At 39.3% G+C, this 19,707-nt stretch overlaps 1 protein-coding gene across 1 annotated transcript; it reads left to right on the forward strand.

Annotated features, from left to right (window-relative positions):
* Positions 1–1,038: 1,038 nt before the first annotated feature.
* LOC128026172 (opioid growth factor receptor-like protein 1) lies at positions 1,039–14,452 on the forward strand. The gene is made up of 7 exons (XM_052612985.1): positions 1,039–1,345; positions 2,852–2,938; positions 3,130–3,208; positions 4,881–4,959; positions 7,339–7,405; positions 7,521–7,666; positions 11,527–14,452. The coding sequence occupies exons 1-7, from the start codon at positions 1,142–1,144 to the stop codon at positions 12,011–12,013; spliced, it is 1,149 nt and encodes a 382-aa protein (XP_052468945.1). The 5' UTR covers positions 1,039–1,141; the 3' UTR covers positions 12,014–14,452.
* Positions 14,453–19,707: the final 5,255 nt, after the last annotated feature.

Below are 19,707 nucleotides of genomic sequence, written 5' to 3' on the forward strand. Positions count from 1 at the left end.
TCATGATGAAAGGAGAACAGAAGGCAATGAGAGAGATAGAGAGGAAAACTAGATGGAAAGAACCAAAGTCATAAAATAATGATACATGCGCAATAGACTGAGTAAACTGGGTAGACTGTTAGCCCATTATTAAGAATTGTGAGCAACATGAAAAGAGAAAGGGGAAAGATAGAGAAAAAGAGTTGAAAGGATTTGAGATTTAGGTCTCCTGAAGATCTTTAATCATAACTGTTCTTCCAACAATTTCAGGTGTAAAGAATAGAAGGTATCTAAAGAGACTTAGTTGTGACTTTCCCCTGGCGCCATCACTCAAATCTACAAATTTTAGCTATTTGCCTCCTTGGCCATGATGAATTGAGGTCTGATCTGGGATTGAAAGCACACTGAACTTGCTTCTCACACATGATCATGCTTGATGTATTGTGCAAATGACTTGCAGTTGACCTCATGAAACACCAGCCTCTGCCCTCATTCTTCTGTAACTCACTGTGCATGCTTCATTTCAAGCTTTTCAGAAATGGAAATGCCACCTAGTTGTTCTTTAAAAAATGGATTTAGCTAAATTACAGCTAAATTTATCCAGAACTGTTCTGATGAAAAAAATACAAAAAAGTTGAACCGTTCCACTCCTAGTTCTAGGACACCCCCAAATCAAAATCAAGACTTTGTAAAAGAGCATAATAGGACCCCTTTAAGACTGCCAAGATTAAAAAAAAACAATAATAAAGTTATGAAATCATGCATTTTAAGAATGTAAAGTCAATGCTCTGTAAAGTTCTGTCAAGTCAATGACAAAGTTTAATGCACTGATGCAGCATCAAAACTGCTTTGCTTCTGTTAACAGTAGCCTAAATCTACTGTCATATTGTGTATTTACAAGACCTTGCAGTAGTCTCAGAGTGTACAGCTTAACTCAGCTGTATAGAGACGCCTTAAATGATGCTGAGAGCACCTCATCATCCTCCTCATCATCTCCAGTGCTGATCTCTGGGCAGAAGGGGGTGTGTTCTCATCACAGCGCTGGAAATCCCCCCATTAGTCACATAAAAGGGACCCGGACGCCAGTTCTACATCATATTAAAGCTCGATCCTGAGCCGAAGGAGGACTTTAAACTATGTAGGCACGGTGGACAGGGTTTAAATGGGCAATCTGATGGGCATCTGGAGATATAAGGAGCCGAGCACAGTGGAAGAATGCGACTCGACGTGGGAAACGGACTCAGAGAGCGACGAGCATCAGCTGGGAGGAGAGGAAGAGGAGGAGGAGGACAGCGGCATCTCCGAGTCCATGAGTCCGGCGGATGCAGTCAGAGGAGCCCAGCAGCTGGATCACGGATCACCGAAGGTACCTCATCATACACGAGGAATGAAAGATGGGAAAGAAAAGACAATAACCATAAAAACGGTCATTATAGGCGTTTTTATAGGAATTGCAAGCGAAAAATATTTTGCATGTAGTAGTAACGACGGTGTTGTTGATATTTAAAATCTGTGTAAATCCATGTGGAATAAACACGCGTGCTGTTTGCTTATAGCGTGGGCAATGTCAACTAATCATCATCATCTAAGTATTATTAAAATAGCGATATACAGCTGTAAAGAACACGGTGCTAAACTGGGCTATCGTCTGTTCAGTTTTGTTCCGTTTTCTGCATGACGCTATTAAAAAAAAAAAAAAGCATGACGCTATAAATAGCTACCTCAAACCAATGTATGCTTTGTGACTTTGTTAGTGATATCTGATACTACTAATAATAACAAAAAAAAAAAAAAAAAAAAAAACGAAATAAAAGCATATGTTTAAAAAAATTTGACCCATATTTGAAGAACCATCTATGTATGACCTTTCACCTTTGGCTTTTCAGCATGTTCTGTAGCTTTAGCACTATTTATGTATTTGTCAGTCTACATAATTTGTATACATATTCAACCCAACTTTTAGTCCCTCACACATATGACGGGGTATAATGGGCACCCCATGTAAAAGGCCCCTTATAATTTTATTTGTGAAATACACAGCTGAAAATGTAGCACTGAGATACACACCATTCTTTATCTAATAGAAAAATAATGCAGATGTTATTACAATATACATGAGATAATATGAAATGCCAAAAATGTTTAAAATCAACCAAGGGGCACTCTTTGTCAGCGTTGTATCCAAGAGTTTACTTTTCTTAGGGCAATAGGAGAGTTGAAGCATTGTATCTTTGGCCTTGTTAGATGTAATTTGTTTTAAAATGGCCAATGTTCTTTCTAGGTTTCCGGATTTTAAGGCCACTGAGACACTGACCTGTTCAGTGTGACCTATTTCCTCATGGGAAATTTGCTCTGTTGAATTTCCTATCAAGAGAAGAAGGAAATTGGATTTTTAATTTTCCAACTAAGATTTTGATAACAGCTTTTCACACTCTCTAGTCTATTAGTTTTTCTGAGCCCTGCATCAAAAACCTGCATCAAAGATTATTTAATACAAAATTATATAAGTACATTTAATTTTATTAATTTATAAGCTTCATATGCCTTTCATTATGTCATTGGCCCCAACTAGTAAACCACATCATGTTGTATGTAAGAGTGCGAGTCTTCTGTGCTGTGCTTTGACTCAACTGTAAAGGCGTTCAGTGCTTGAACATCACAAAAGGCTGCGAGCTAAAAATGTTCATGAATAAATTAGAGAAAAAGTAGATATTCTACAAAATGAAGCACTTCTCTCTTGTCTAACAGCCTTTGCATCCCAATAGGGAAGAGCACTGACAGTGTAGCTCAGATGCTGATGAGTGAAGTCATTCATACGCTCTTTCACTGCCTATGTAACCCTTCCACTCTTCTCTCTCTCTTCCTCTCACAGTTTGGTGACAAGATGGAGTCCTCTACTAGGTTGAAAAGGAGCTTTTACGCCGCAAAGGACTTGTACAAGTATCGGCACAGTTATCCGGTAAAGAGTTATATCTACTCTCTTCAGATTTCACATTGAGCTCAAAGGCTGATCATATTTGAATGTGAAATTTGCAGGAAATATTGCAGTATAGTCAGCAGAAAACATAGTGGAGGCCAGATATACAGGATTTTCCCTCTCTCTCTCTCTATCCTTCTGTCCTGGGTTTAATCTGTGATTCTGTTGTTCAGAACTACAGGGAGCTTCATCACCCGAACGAATACCGCAATCTGAGGTTCTATCTGAATAAGATCCCCCTGGTGCCGGACGGTGAGTGCATGTTTGCTTTTTCCTTTTAATGACGTTCTTTTGTCTTTCATACTTTTTCCTGTATTCTTCAATAATGACCTAATAATATTGCTGTTCTTTCCAGGACAGCATTGAATGGGGTTCAAAATGTTTGCCAAACAAATCTGCTTTATTGTTTTTAAATCACTATTATATTAAAGAAACTTCCTCCCTGGAAGTCCCTTGATTCTCATAATGAGACTGTGCCTTAGTTGTTACAGATTTGTTTTCCTGCAGTAATATCAAAGCCTTTTCAGGAACAGAAGCATTGGCTCCGATAAGATTCACACAAATGATCCATGAGCCAGAGTCATCTTCAAACATTTTACCCCTTGATTAAAACACTTCAACAAATAGTACCCAAAAATGAAAATTCTATCATTATTTAAAATTTGTGTGCTGTTTTTTTTTTCTGTGGGATACTAAATCAATTTCGAACAATGTATGCGTTCCTCTTTTTTGGTGAACAGATCATTATTTTGAGCTTTTTTTTAAATTGAGAGCTTGCTGGACTGGCTGATAAATAACCTAAAAGTAAAAAAAATAAAAATACATTTAAACGCTCATACAGCATTTGCCATTATTCTAGATTCTCAGCATTTCTCTCTCCTTTTTTATGGAAAAGAGGAGTTTCTACATTCTTTAAAATGTATCCTTCTGTATTCTGTATCCATGGAAAAAATAATAGCATACAAGTTTGGAACAACATGAGAGTGAGTAAATAATGACGGATTATCATTTTTTAATTAAACTATTGCTTTGTTGCAGTAAACATGTTCTGAAAATTGCTTTGGATTAATATAACCTGAAAATATATTTGGTGAGACTCGCAACACAATAATATTACATTATACACAAAGACATGAGCATGCATACTGCAAGAACATTTGTGCCCAGATTTACATAAAGCAGTTTTTACAACCGAATACACAAGCCAGCTGGTGTGAGGGAAGAACATGGGTTCTGGAGTGCTTCATTAGCTGAATGTTTTCCCTGCGGGGCCTGTTTGGGCAGGCAGATAGTGAAGACATCTCAGAGGAGCCATTGATTGGTTATTGTGGGCATGTTTGAGAATTAACTGAATCTGTTGTGCAAGCATTTAATGGCAGCATATCTGCTTCACTGCTGTTTAGGCAGAAGGATACACACACACACACACACTCAGGGTTTCCATGTTAGGGATGACCTATGTTTGCGCTCTGATCTGAAACAACACGCTGTCCAATCTTGTCTCATATGTGAATGAGCCATTATTTTTTTATAAAATCTTTTAAATGAATATTTTGATCTAGTACACATTGGTCTGAATGGTTTGTCCACAGATATGACTGTTCAACTCGATGATTCAGTGATCAGACTAGTAATTCTCAGCTTGATAGCTCACTGGAAGAAAAGATGATGAAATTACGACTTCAGTTTTGGTCTGTTAATCATACATAGTATTATGGAATACAGTTATGATACATTTCAGGTACTATCGCTTTCTTTTTTATGCTTGAGTGTTCCATGCAAGAAATAAAGTCATAGGCTTTTGAGTAAATCTAGAGAGAATTTTCATTTTTTGGTGAACCGTCCTGTTTAATAGAGCTTTAAGTGGCTAATGCTGTGCTTGGCCTGCTGTGATGATTTATTATTTTTCTCTTTGTCCCCGCAGGTATTTATATCGAAGAAATCCTCACTAAATGGAGGGGCGACTATGAAAAATTAGAGCACAATCACACATACATTCAGTGGTAAGACATTTCTTCGATATTCCAACTTCTCTACGAGCAAATAAAGTGTCTAGTAATTGCTTAATAATGCTGAATAACTGAGACTTCATGAATTGTTATCAGTCAGTCACTTATTATACTACTATTATTATTATTATTGCTTGTTTAAAGAACAGAGAAAGTTGTGTGCTAATATGTGCATGAGGGATTTTTGGACGGCGAGACATGGATTAAATATGCTTTTCTTTGCCAACTGTTCAAAAGAAAATTCTGTAGATCAAGGCAAAATCAAACAAGGGCATGAAAGCGGATAAAGGCAGATATAAAGACAAAATCAGCACACTGTCGTACTTGCTGGTGAAGGGGTCAATAACATACTTTTTGCTGACAAAAGACAACCTTAGGACTACATTAGATAAAAGTCTCTTTAATCTTTAATGCTGCTTAAATATTAATAAACCGTTTTGGCTGACATCATCTCTTTAGTAACTGAAGAAGCTTTTGGGGAATGTCAATGACTCGAGGACATTTCCTGATTAAATTGTCAATTTTCCTAACATTAAAGATGCAAACGATAAAGACGTTATCTTAAAGGCAGAAGATAAGTGCAACCCTCGTTATAGGAATGGATGTAGACTTTTATAAAAATGTAAGATTAAATCAAGCATGGTTAATCCAGCTGCTTTCCTGCTTTTCGAAATTCATTCACCTTTTTAGTATATTTTGAGATAATAAAAGGCATATTTCATATTTGTAGCAGAAGACTGAGAGAAATACTCAGCATCTCTTTCAGATTCTGAAGAAGAAAAATACTGAACAATCACATCACCAGTAATGTAACTATTAGGTGAAATGAGTCCTATTCAGATTGCAGTCAGTGCATAAAAAATGTCTAATGTGAGAATTTTTGAAGGACAATACGTGCCTCCTGCTTTTGTTTCATGCTAATATTGGCTAGACAAGTAAAAAGCATTTCCTTTTGACCTTATCGGTCCTTTAAATAGAGCTGTAGGGCTAAAACCTGCAAGAGAATAAGCATTTCGAGCCATGGCTTTCATAAAATATTTCTAATGGGGTTTCAGAGTAAAAGAAGGTCGATAACTTTACTTTTAAGAGACTTTGACATACTGTCACCTTTGATTTACACAACCAGTGTAACGTTTTTAAATAGATATGTGCTTAAAATGTAAGTTACTAGGCAAAAAGTTGCTAAATAGGCACTTACCTACCACAAGCATTGCTTGATCAGCTTGACAGCTGCAGGTGCCAGTAATGTTTTTAAAGCACACAGCAGATTCAGGATTCATGATTGAGGTGTTTAATTTCTATTGAAGAACATGACATGAAAGTCTTCTCAAATAATGTTAACCACAGACCTTTTCCTTCTCAGTCAAGGAAAAAAAAAGTTCAAATTAGCCTTTCGGGTTTGCCTATAAACTGATTTATTTTATGCTTTAGTCATCCTCTTTTTTTAACCTCTTATTCATTTAAAAAAGAAATATTAGGCAATAGCTACGTCACCAAGGAAGAAACAGTAATGAATTAATCTGCTGGAAATGTAGGTTGTACAGAGGTTGTACAGAGGTTAAAAAGTGGTTTCAGATCATGTGCTCTGGTAAAGTTCTCAATTGGGTGCCGTTACCTCACACACTCCCAGAGCTGAAGCTCCTGTTCGTTCCTGCCTGTGCTGTTATTATGAGCGTTGACGGTGAGGAAGAGGGAGAGGACACGATGCCCAAAGCCTAGGTGAAATAACACAATTTTAAAGTCAGTCTTCACGCATATGCTGGCAATCGTGCTGGCAAAAAGAGATTAGCTTCTCTCATTCCCCCTACTAATTTTATTCACACTCCGTATGCTTGCAGGGCTATTTGCATAATATAAATTAGCAAATATAAAAACACAAGTGAGTGCAAGCAGAAGGATTGCTAGCATTTTGCCTCTTTAAGTAAATAAAGATGAGATGATTGTGAAAGCTTGCCAGCCAGAGAAAAAAGAGAAACTTGAGAAGAAGGGGAAGAAAAATGTGCGGGTTTTTCCTTCACCAGTGGTCAGCAACATGTAGTATCAAACAGCTGACTGGGAGAAACTGACCCTTTATTGCATTATGTGTGTGTGTGTGTGTGTGTGTGTGTGTGTGTGTCTTTTCTCTCTCCCTGGTCCTCTGTCATATTCTAGTGATAGTCACTTTTGCCTTTATTGTCTTAAATCATTAATTATGTTATATACACTCTTACCGCTATTCATTTTAAATTAAAGTTTATATTGTAGTTCAAACAGTAGACCAACTTCAAGGACATGGGTTTGATGCATGAAAAGTCATACCTTTAATACAAAGCTCTTTGGATAAATGTATACATAGGAGCTAGATCCTAACATGTTTCTTTGCTGCTGTTACAGGCTCTTCCCACTCAGAGAACAAGGCCTAAATTTTTATGCTCAAGAACTCACTCAGGATGAGATAAAGGTATGATCTTAAATGTAAATTGGAACCTTTTTTTTTTTGTGTAATATCACCTAGTCAGGGGTGTCAGAACATCCATGAATAGGTTTCAGGAAGTAACACATTGTGTTTTCAACAGGAATTCCAAAGCACTCGAGAAGCCAGGAGACGCTTCCTCCTAGCATATACGATCATGTTGGATTTCTTTGGAATCAAGTTATTGGATAAAAACGGGAACGTGGCTCGGGCCCCAAACTGGCAAGATCGCTTCCAGCACCTGAATGAGTGAGTTGTCTTGTTTTTTGTTTAAAGTATTTTCTACTCTATAATTTCTTTCTTCTCACCATTATGTTCTATTCCACCTGCAGCAGTTATCTTCACATTCTATGACAATCTCAGCTCTTGGTCTCCTGTCTTCTGCCATATTTAGCATGCTTCAGTCCTGGGAGTTCTTAGTCTCCGATCCTTGTAACACAATTTCACAGTTACAGTGTATGACCCTGAATGCACCGTCATGTGATCATCTTATGCAGGGGCCAGGGAAATGGGTCAGACGCATAGAGGAGACTGAACAGAATAGGATACAAAAACTTTTACATTTAGTGAAACAGAGATTAAGATGTGTTGGAGTTTACCCCGGTGAACGAGAGGGTCGCTTCCCTGTGCCTTCGAGTCGGGGATAGGTCTCTCACTGTCGTTTGTGCCTACGGGCCGAACGGCAGTGCGGACTACCCGGCCTTCTTGGAGTCTCTGGGAGGGGTGCTGGAAAGTGCTCCGACTGGAGACTCCGTCGTTCTACTGGGGGACTTCAACGCTCACGTGGGCAGTGACAGTGACACCTGGAGGGGCGTGATTGGGAGGAACGGCCCCCCTGACCTGAACCCGAGCGGTGTTCTGTTATTGGATTTCTGTGCTAACCACGGTTTGTCCATAACGAACACCATGTTCAAGCATAAGGGTGTCCATCAGTGCACGTGGCACCAGGACACCCTTGGCCGGAGGTCGATGATCGACTTTGTGGTCGTGTCATCAGACCTTCGGCCATATGTCTTGGACACTCGGGTGAAGAGAGGGGCGGAGCTGTCAACTGATCACCACCTGGTGGTGAGTTGGATCCGATGGCGGGGGAGGAAGCTGGACAGACTCGGCAGACCCAAACGTACTGTGAGGGTCTGTTGGGAACGTTTGGCCGAGCCCCCTGTCAGAGAGATCTTCAACTCCCACCTCCGGCAGAGCTTCGACCGGATCCCGAGGGAGTCTGGAGATATTGAGTCCGAGTGGACCATGTTCTCCACCTCCATTGTCGCTGCGGCTGCTCGGAGCTGTGGCCGTAAGGTCTCCGGTGCCTGTCGAGGCGGCAATCCCCGAACCCGGTGGTGGACACCGGAAGTAAGGGATGCTGTCAAGCTGAAGAAGGAGTCCTATCGGGCCTGGATGGCTTGTGGGACTCCGGGGGCAGCTGACAGGTACCGGCAGGCCAAGCGGACTGCAGCCCGGGTAGTCGTGGAGGCAAAAACTCGGGCCTGGGAGGAGTTCGGTGAGGCCATGGAGAAGGACTATCGGTTGGCCTCGAAGAGATTCTGGCAAACTGTTCGACGCCTCAGGAGGGGGAAGCAGTGCCCTACCAACACTGTTTACAGTAGAGATGGGCACCTGTTGACCTCAACTGGGGATATCGTCGGGCGGTGGAAGGAATACTTCGAGGATCTTCTCAATCCCACCGACTTGTGTTCCGTTGAGGAAGCAGTGGCTGGGGACTCGGAGGAGCACTCGTCCATCACCCGGGCTGAAGTCATCGAGGTAGTTAAAAAGCTCCTCGGTGGCAAGGCACCGGGGGTGGACGAGATCCGCCCCGAGTACCTCAAGTCTCTGGATGTTGTGGGGCTGTCTTGGCTGGCACGCCTCTGCAACATCGCATGGCGGTTGGGGACAGTACCTCTGGACTGGCAGACCGGGGTGGTGGTCCCTCTTTTCAAGAAGGGGGACCGGAGAGTGTGTTCCAACTATAGGGGGATCACACTTCTCAGCCTCCCTGGGAAAGTCTATGCCAGGGTACTGGAGAGGAGAATTCGGCCGATAGTGGAACCTCGGATCCAGGAGGAACAGTGTGGTTTTCGTCCCGGTCGTGGAACACTGGACCAGCTCTATACCCTTTCCAGGGTGCTGGAGGGTTCATGGGAGTTTGCCCAACCAGTCCACATGTGTTTTGTGGACTTGGAGAAGGCATTCGACCGTGTTCCTCGCGACATCCTGTGGAGGGTGCTCCGGGAGTATGGGGTCGGCGGCTCCCTACTTAGGGCTGTTCGGTCCCTGTACGACCGGAGCAAGAGCTTGGTTCGCATTGCCGGCAATAAGTCAGACCTGTTCCCGGTGCATGTTGGACTCCGGCAGGGCTGCCCTTTGTCACCGGTTCTGTTCATAATTTTTATGGACAGAATTTCTAGGCGCAGCCAAGGGCCGGAGAGTGTCCAGTTTGGGGACCATACGATTTCGTCGCTGCTTTTTGCGGATGATGTTGTCGTGTTGGCATCCTCAGACCAGGACCTTCAGTGTGCATTGGGACGGTTTGCAGCCGAGTGTGAATCGGCCGGGATGAGAATCAGCACCTCCAAGTCCGAGGCCATGGTTCTCAGTCGGAAAAGGGTGGATTGCCCACTTCAGGTTGGTGGAGAGTTCCTGCCTCAAGTGGAGGAGTTCAGGTATCTTGGAGTCTTGTTCACGAGTGAGGGAAGGATGGAACGTGAGATTGACAGACGGATCGGTGCAGCTTCTGCAGTAATGCGGTCGCTGTACCGGTCTGTCGTGGTGAAGAAGGAGCTGAGCTGTAAGGCAAAGCTCTCGATTTACCGGTCAATCTACGTTCCTACTCTCACCTATGGTCATGAGCTGTGGGTCATGACCGAAAGGACAAGATCCCGGATACAGGCGGCCGAAATGAGCTTTCTCCGTCGGGTGGCTGGGCGCTCCCTTAGAGATAGGGTGAGAAGCTCGGTCACTCGGGAGGAGCTCAGAGTAGAGCCGTTGCTCCTCCACATCGAGAGGAGCCAGCTGAGGTGGCTCGGGCATCTATTTCGGATGCCTCCTGGACGCCTTCCCAGGGAGGTGTTCCAGGCACGTCTCACCGGGAGGAGGCCCCGGGGAAGACCTAGGACACGCTGGAGGGACTATGTCTCCCGGCTGGCCTGGGAACGCCTCGGGGTCCCCCCGGAAGAGCTGGAGGAAGTGGCTAGGGAGAGGGAAGTCTGGGCGTCTCTGCTTAGACTGTTGCCCCCGCGACCCGGCCCCGGATAAGCGGAAGATGATGGATGGATGGATGGAGATTAAGATCACGGGGAAGACATTTTGAAAAGGGGAAATGCAAACGAGTTTGATGAACCCACGATCAGCAAGGAGGGAGCAAAATAAAAGTAGACATAGATGACTGTGCACGTCTGTCTGTGTGTCATTGCCCCAGGCCTGTGCCATAGAGGACACACTTACATTACATTGCAGATATACACTGCTTGATGAACTTTGTCTGCAGTGTGAATAGACCTATACAAAACGCTGTCATTTTGAGTGCACTGAGAGTATTCCTCTCTTAAAATGGGCAAAAATGACTTCTTGATGAGTTTTTATTTAGTCTTTTTGGCTTGTTTTCCAGTAAAAAATATATAATTGACACTGCAAAGGTGGCACAGAAGCGCTTCTGTTCTAATCTGAAGGTTTCTTAATACATGGAACCACATAAATAAATATATTGTTTGTTTTATTATTTAGTTTATTTTCTGTCAAGCAATTCGATTATAGGCACAACTAAAGGGCATTGCAGTATGCAATATAGCATAGCCTTGAATGCCTTTTGTATAATGATTTGTATATGGGTATTGATAACAATATAAAACAATTACATCAATTAAATTAAATCTAATTCATGAAATGCTTTTGTCAAATTAGAAGCATAAGATGGTTTACAAAAAAATACAACCTCAAAAACGCTAATGAACCAACCTTTGTTTTATATGTGTAACTAATGTACTGCTTAGAGCCCTTCCTTACAAAGTTCAGTTATCAAAAATAAAATGTTCTCCCTCGTCAACAACCAATAATACTTTAATTGAAAATGTCTGACATTCTCTGAAACCTATGACCTCCTTGCTTTCCAGGTCGCAGCACAATTACCTGCGCATTACTCGCATTCTGAAGAGTCTTGGTGAACTGGGCTTTGAAAGCTTCAAGCTTCCTCTGGTGCATCTGCTGTTGGAGGAGGCGCTGGTGGAGGGCACTTTACCCAACATGCGTCACAGCGCACTGGAATACTTCGTCTACACGCTGCGCCAACACAGTCAGAGACGAGCCCTGCTCCGCTTCGCCCAGCGCCACTACCAGCCACCTGAGAACTTCATCTGGGGTCCACCCAAGAAAAAGCGCATTCTGGCCTCTGGATCCGCAGGGATGAAGTCAGGGAAAAATGAGGTGGTGGAGAGGAGTGTGGGCAAAGCCAGGTCACCCAGGGAGGGAAGAAATAACTTTGAGAGAGAGGCAGACGACATGGACAATAGGAAGAGTGGAGAGTGGAAAACATCGAAGCTCCTTCAGGAGGTCAGGGGAAGGGTAGATCTAGAAGAATACATTGAGACCATTCCTCTGTAAGAATAGAAAGAATTATCAGAGTAGCTTAAGATGATCTTAAAGTTAGGTAAAAGAATGGCACAGCAATATTATTCCATACTATTGCCTTTTAGAGACTTGCTTTTTGAACAACTTGACTGTTTGCCCTTTTTTTAATATGAGGCGTTTTTCTTAACTCTGAATACTTTTCAAAGTGTTAGCAGGTAAATTTCTCTACTGTAATTCTTACTTGCAGCCCTCTGGAGAGTTCTTAGCACATGTTCAAGTGTGAGTATACAGTATATAAGTGCTACCTGAGCACATTGTATGTGTGAAATATTGCACTTTTTGACTATTCCGTCTTCCCCTTTTTGAGAACATTATCTTAGTGTACAGGCTTTGAGATGAGGCTTTATTTGCTAATCATAAGCCCGTCTCTTAGACAGATGTCTCTTGTTTTCTGTTCAGAGCTCGCTGATTATTCGGATACTCGTAGCTCCTTGTATCAGACCATAATAATAATAATGTGTAGTAAGTGTTAATATACTTGCAGGAATTTTCAGGTAATTGATCTTCCATGTTTCTAAAGGTACGTGTGAGATCTTAATCCAGTTTTCTAGAATACGTCTTACAATATGAAGTGCCTCTTCTTTCGTTTGTTAAAGCATACGTGACGTGCTTTATCATTTCGATTCGGAAGTCGCACAGTAAGCCGTTTATGGAGAAATGCAATTATAAATGAGCAAAACAAACTTGAATTCAGCCTCTTTTGTGTTTTATGTTATTTTTTCGATAAAACATAGCCTTAGCTCTGATTTTAGAATGAAAATGAAAATAAATGCAATATACTCAGTATATTGTATACAGTAAATGTGGTGTGAAAGTAACCGCCTCAAGTTCAATTGGCGGCACAATACACACTTGTTTACCGATCATAACTTGCTAGTTAAAGCACATCAAAAGGTATATATATATAGTTTATATTAAGGTTAATCAATGAAGGAATCAGCAAAACATGGAATAACTAAGCCTACATTCACCTTAGTAAAGCCATTAAATGTCCCTGGCTCCTTAGTTGAGAAAAAAAGTTAATGTGTAGTTCAATATATGCTCAATACTATAAATTAATATAATTTTTTTGGAGGGGAGGGGACAGTTATTTATTTATGTGGACTCCATTTTCTTAAAAACATATGCTATTTTACAGCAACTGTTTAACAGTTTTGAAAGATAATGTTAATATCATTAGAAAGCAGAGACTTTGATTTTTCATTTAGTGCATGCAATTTAAAACGACTCAAATTGATGGAGCAATTCACATATGTACATGTGAGTGTGTGCTGCCTTTCTTGAATCATTCTTACAGTGTTTAAGTGTGGACAATCATGGCAATGATGGTCACTATCCACATAGAATACTAATCAATGAGTGCTTTTATTATCTAATATTAATATGGATCAAGCTTGTATGTTACGTGTGTTTGTTCAGAGTGTACACAGAGGGCTAGACAATACCGCCACAGCACAGGTGTGTGTGTGTGTGTACAGGATGTCATGGGTTTCTGCCTTTTTTAGTTTCTAACGGCACACAAACAGAAGCAAAAAAAAAAAAAAACAATTCAGGAAAGACTAAATCCCTCTGTAGTGGCTGAAGTCCGTCTTCCCTTTTTCTGTTGGATTAAATGTTGCTTCTTTTTCTCAGTCAATAATTTAGACTGAGCACACTTTTTTGTCTAACCCAGTTCATACCCTGGAGTTAATTAAACCACATCGCTCTGAATGTGTGAGAGTCATGGATGAAAAGAGGGGGTCACATTCTGCTCCATGGTTCCTCCAAATGGACAGATAATTCTTGTGTCCAAAAGCTGAAAACACATAGTTGTTATGTCTATTAAGATGCCTTCATCTGGTTGGTTTCTGAATTCAGCACAGATGTGCACTGCAATATCCAACAATCTTGCACATGTGGTATGGCAGTTGGTGAAAAGAACAACAAGGCATCGGATGGAGAGATTGATTATTCATAAATCTCAGTTTTTTTTTTTTTTTTACTTCTACTAAGAAATAATTATTCATATTTGCTTGCTTATCTCTTAAGCTCACTTTGGAAACTAGCCTGAAACCAGTTTTCTTTGGGGAGGGGCTTTTACAAAAACATTGCCTTTAAGTCAAACTAGGCAATCAGAATTGTGTTTCTGACTTCTGTCCTGTTGGGAAACAAATAGCCATCTTCTCTTTGTCCATCTGAAGAACCTGTGGTTCTAAAAGACTGATGAATCCCCATCTCAGTATTTCAGTGTTTTGTGCCATAATAGCGTGGTGACCGTTTGACTGGTGTCATGTAAGGTGCCATGAATGTTTAGAACTTAGAACTTTGCTGAGAAGTGATCATTTGTAATCAAAGGAAGTGTAACTTTTGGAAGTTCATATTTGGATGTTTCTGTTGTGGCCTACTGTTTAATAAAGTGCAGCTCTTTGACGAGTTGTAAGTGTGCGTGTGTGTAAATGTAGCTATTTGATGACTGACACTACTGTGATTATGCAGCTTTTAATTTCCCCTGTACATTCAATTCAGTTGAATCCAGCTGAAGTCATTTGCCAGTCAGAGGTGGATAAACGGGTATGGTCATGTAACTATTATGTTGTGTCAAATATATATTTATGCGCTTAGAGAAGTTACTGTAAATGCACATATAAAACAACTGTAAAAAAAACAAAAAAAAAAAAACCTTACAGACTAAAAAATATCAAATCACATTTTACATAGCACTATGGAATAATTGTTTTTGATTGGTCAGTCTGTGCTCCAATAATATAAAATAATATAAAGACATAAATATTATGTTATAAAATATTTTGAAATAATGTTAAAAGGAAGCAGTGCAATAAGCAGAATGAAATTTGATTGGATGCAAAATGAATCTATATTCTCACGCAAATAGAATATATTTCTGATCAATTTATACATTTGTTGAAAATATACAGAAAAATACATGTTATGTTATAATTGAAATATATTAAATAAAATACATCGCACCCACAGCAACACTTATTCCCTACTAACATTAGTTGTACTAATAAACAGCCAATATGTTAGTAATATGCATGCAAATAAAAAAACTACTGTAGTTAATAGTGAATTGTGTTCCCTAATCTGAAGTGTTACCATTGCCATCATACAGTATATATGTTCAGTAAACACTTTTTTTCTTAATACCAGCACACATTTTCATATTCTGTATGAAATGTGTGTCTTACAGTAAAGTGAGATAAAAGTTGATAAATCATTACTACACATTTTTCAGTGTATTAATATATAACTACATGGTCCATGCATACAAGCACTAGTTTCCCATATATATAAATGTATTATTTAATATACTGTATTATATTTTCCAGTATTTTCCCATATATTTTTGTTTAGGGTGGGTGATGAAAGAGCCTTTAGCTCAGGGGTCTCTAAACTCGGTCCTGGAGGGCCGGTGTCCTGCAGAATTTCGCTCCAACTTGTCTCAACTAGGAAGTTTCTAGTAAGATCTTGATTAGCTGGTCCAGGTATGTTTGATTAGGGTTGAAGCTAAACTCTGCAGGACCCTGGCCCTCCAGGACTGAGTTTGGTGACCCCTGCTTTAGCTTTTTTCCCTGATTGTGTGATTTGGGTTTATTTTGCAATAGCGACCGGCTAACCGGAGCTCATCGCTTACACATGGAATTTCAAAACAATCTCTCGGCTTAAGATAATGCAGCTCTGCCTTCACTCTCAGCTGCTGCAGAGCACTGCACCATGTCTTTATCACTCCATCCCCTCCCATAATCCACACTGCTCTGTTGAGAGGATTGTGAAGTCAGGAAAAAAAAGTTAAAATTGTGGTAAAATCACAGAAGAGCGGTGCCATATGGTCTGTTCCGGCAGCCTGGTCCCCAGTGGGCTTAAGGAAACCGCATGTCCCGTAATCAGCGTGAGCTTTGCTGTTGCTTGTCGAAGCGTCAGTGTGTGGGAGCAGTTTTGCTTACGTATGCCTGTGAGTGACTTTCCCTGCCAGCTCTTCAATCTGAGAGCTGTCAGACACACACCTGGACCGACTCTCCTGGTGCGCACCTGCACATCTTCTCCTGTGGTTTTCTTCACCACAGTATCTGTGTGCCTTCTGTTTGACTACCAACACACTGCGATTGGATATCATCACATTAGTGAGCCCTTGTGAAGCATAGTGAAACCTGTTAAATCTGCTTTAGACCTATATGTCCATGTTCTGTTTACAAATAAAAAACTACCAGGATAATGTTTTGTTTTTCACAACTTGTACCATGCTAATATTTTGATATAATTTGAAACGTGGGTATTTATATGTATTTGAACTGTGAGTGTCATAAATAAAATGGTATGTACTGTAAATATGGTAATCATTCAGTAACAATATAGAGATCTCTTCAACTGGCCGTATATACAGTATGCTATGATTTTTTAAATGTTTTTGTAGGAAATCTATATGCCACTAAGGCTAAATTAATTTGACCAAATATACAGATCTATTATGACAACTTAAAATAACTTAAAAATATATACAACAACAACAAATCAGCATGTTAAAATGATTTTTGAAAGAACATTTGCATTGCATAAAAAAACTAATTAAAATAAAATAAAATTAATAAAATTATATATATATATATATGTGTGTGTGTGTGTGTGTGAAGATTATTATATAATCTAAACATGATTATAATATAGTATATAGTATATATATATATATATATATATATATATATATATATATATATATATATATATATAAATGTTAAATGATTATAATTGTAATTTTTGGAAATTTAATACATTTTATGCCATTTCTTATTCATAATTAGTTAAATAATTATTTAACTGAGAAGAAGTGTTAATTTAGTTTGTTCAATAGCTCATTATGCCTCATTTGGTAAAGACTGTGTTTTATTCCAGTGTGGTTCATGTGTGTTAAATGCAGTGTGGCCGTACTGATTGGGAGTGACAGAATGAGGAGGAGAGGCTTGTACACTGGGGGTCTGTGTTGTGAAACGGATACTCCCCTTCACTCACTCTTCTAGCTTTTGTGTGTGTGTGTATCTCCCTTACTGAGCTGTTGTCTCATACAATTAGCAGCCTTAAACTTCATACCACAGCTCTCAATTAAACGTACAACATGCACTGTGCTGCTCAGAGCAGTGATACAGAAAAACAGGCATCAGCCACAGGTCAGGTGAGAATGGATCAGTCAGGGTGTTTAGATGAGGCCTACTGAATGACACAGATCCCTGCTGTCCACACGCCCCATGAAAGTGATTTCCAAGCCGTCACTGTGTCTTTTTACTGATCAACATGAAATACTATCTTACTACATGATGAGCATTATATATTGCATAATTTTTTTTTAAAATTGTAAATGCTTTTTTCTTGTGCAGGTAGGGCAGGGTGAATCAAAATCCTTGTCACCTTTTTATTGAAATATTTCAAAATATTTAGCACACCCACAGACATACCATGGTTTGCCGTGAATTAGGAGGGATTTACTAGAGAGATTTTGACTGAATACAATGTGTCTTTGCCAAATCACACTACCGTTCAAAAGTTTGGGGTCAGTATGTTTTTGTTTTCTTGAAAGAGATTAATACGTCAATTCAGCAAATTGTATATGTTCAACTGATAAAAAGTGATAGGAAATACTTTTATAGTGTTGCATGGTATTTTGAATAAATGCTGTTCTTTTCATTCATCAAACAATCCTGAAAAATATGTAAAACAACTCATCATCTAATTTACTAAAACCTGAATATGGGATAAGCATTCATATTTCAGGCTATCAGGGGTTATTTGACATGGTTTATAAGCCCATACAATATACAGTAAGTTATCATGATTGAGGTCGCAGTTTTGGTTTGTGTCATATATCTAACGCAGATGGGTGTTTTTTTTTTTTTCTCACTGTTCTAGGGAATGTCCGTACTACAGTATTTGAATTTCATCCAGCTGACAAATAAGGGTGACTTCTTCTTTTCCATTCAGTCTCTCTTTCTATCTGTCATCTGCACTGGAACTCATTGTTTGAACTCTATAGACCTATTAAATGTACAGTAGCATACTAGAATGATTTCTGAAGGATCATGTAACACTGAATACTGGAGTTATAGCTGCTGAAAATTCAGCTTTGCCTTCACAGGACTGAATTACAATGAAACCATAAAATAAAACAGTCCTGAACAAATTAGTGTTTTTAATGTAACTAGCAGTTAGCCAAGAAAGAACCAGTCTCACTTTTCTGATACATTTTTTTATATATATATAGACACATGGTGTCAGATTCGAGGTGGGTTTGAATGGGTGTAACGGTTATGTATGTTTTACAAAAAGCTCAATTACTGTGCATGCTGTGATATATATACAGTAGAACAGTTTGTGATTTGTGTTCTCACTTTGATTCCCCATTGGGACAACCGTGATTTGAAACCCCAGATGTTGTTTGATGGAAACTTCTGTTTTCTGTAAAGAGGAAGTGCTGATGGGACTCATTAGAGTGCATCTAATGAAACTTTGTAAAATTTAGAATGTAAATTTGTAACATTCTAAATGTCTTACCATTATTTTTTAAATAAGTATTTTTAAAGATATATCTATACACACACGTATGTGTAATGGTATTTATGCTGTACAAACAATATTTTCTATTCAACAACCCTACACCTAAACCTACCCTCACAGAAAATTATTTGCATTTTTAGATTAAAAAATAAAAATATAAATAAAACACCTTTAGTATGTTTTTAAAGCCTTTTCAATTACAGGGACACAAGAAGTGTCCTAATAAACCACCTTTATATTGTAATACCTGTTTAATACACATGTCATTATACACATTTGTGTCCTCATAAACCACTCAATGTATACCATTTTAAGTGGACCAGTATACTCACTCGACATGCTGTTAACAGACAGACAAAGTTATGACTGTATGAGGAAACTTACCAGTAGTCTATGTTCAAAATCTTATGGACAATTCCGATTGCCAGCAAATGGGATGATTCTGATACCGTCTGCTGATTTTTTTCTTTAAGCAAGAGACAAGCAAGAATGAAAGAATACATGAAAAAGCTGTTTATTTGCTAAATAACAGACTGAACTGACCTTAAAAATAAATAAGTAATCTAGACATCAGAAATGAGAAGTGACCACTCCAATTTAATAACTGTCCAGACAAAAATGCTACATACATGTAGCACGAGCAGTTATATTTTTTTATTATTAAAATTAGAAGAATGTTAATGTCCTGTTTACAGATTTCGAAATATATCCTTATTTAGGCTATAGGCAAAGCAAGATAGCTACCTTATCATTGCGATCGGATTTTAAGCATACAGAAGACTAACAATTGCGCTGCAAATTATCGGCCCCAAAATGTGTCGGGCCACCGGGAAAACGCCCTACATTGTATGCCAGATGGCCAATATATATATATATATATATATATATATATATATGTGTGTGCGTGTGTGTATGTAACCTATGTGTGTGTGTTAGATTTGGAATCCCATTTCAATTGGTCTCAAACTTTTCTAGTCCATTGTATTTAATAGCAATTATTTGTTTGCATGTCTTTAAATGTAAATCGCAATGATAGCATCACAAAAAAGTTTTTAAATAAACATTTTTATGAGGTTAAAATGTGATATAAGTGTTTTTAAGGTCAAATTACATTAAGGTCAAATCAG

The sequence above is a fragment of the Carassius gibelio genome, chromosome A13 (assembly GCF_023724105.1).
Source record: "Carassius gibelio isolate Cgi1373 ecotype wild population from Czech Republic chromosome A13, carGib1.2-hapl.c, whole genome shotgun sequence".
Classification (NCBI taxonomy): domain Eukaryota; kingdom Metazoa; phylum Chordata; class Actinopteri; order Cypriniformes; family Cyprinidae; genus Carassius; species Carassius gibelio.

Coding starts and splice junctions, on each gene's coding strand:
- LOC128026172 (XM_052612985.1), top strand. CDS start 1,142: ATGGGCAATCTGATGGGCATCTGGAGATATAAGGAGCCGAGCACAGTG. Junction 1,346..2,851: donor TGGATCACGGATCACCGAAG/GTACCTCATCAT, acceptor TTCCTCTCACAG/TTTGGTGACAAGATGGAGTC. Junction 7,406..7,520: donor TCACTCAGGATGAGATAAAG/GTATGATCTTAA, acceptor TGTTTTCAACAG/GAATTCCAAAGCACTCGAGA.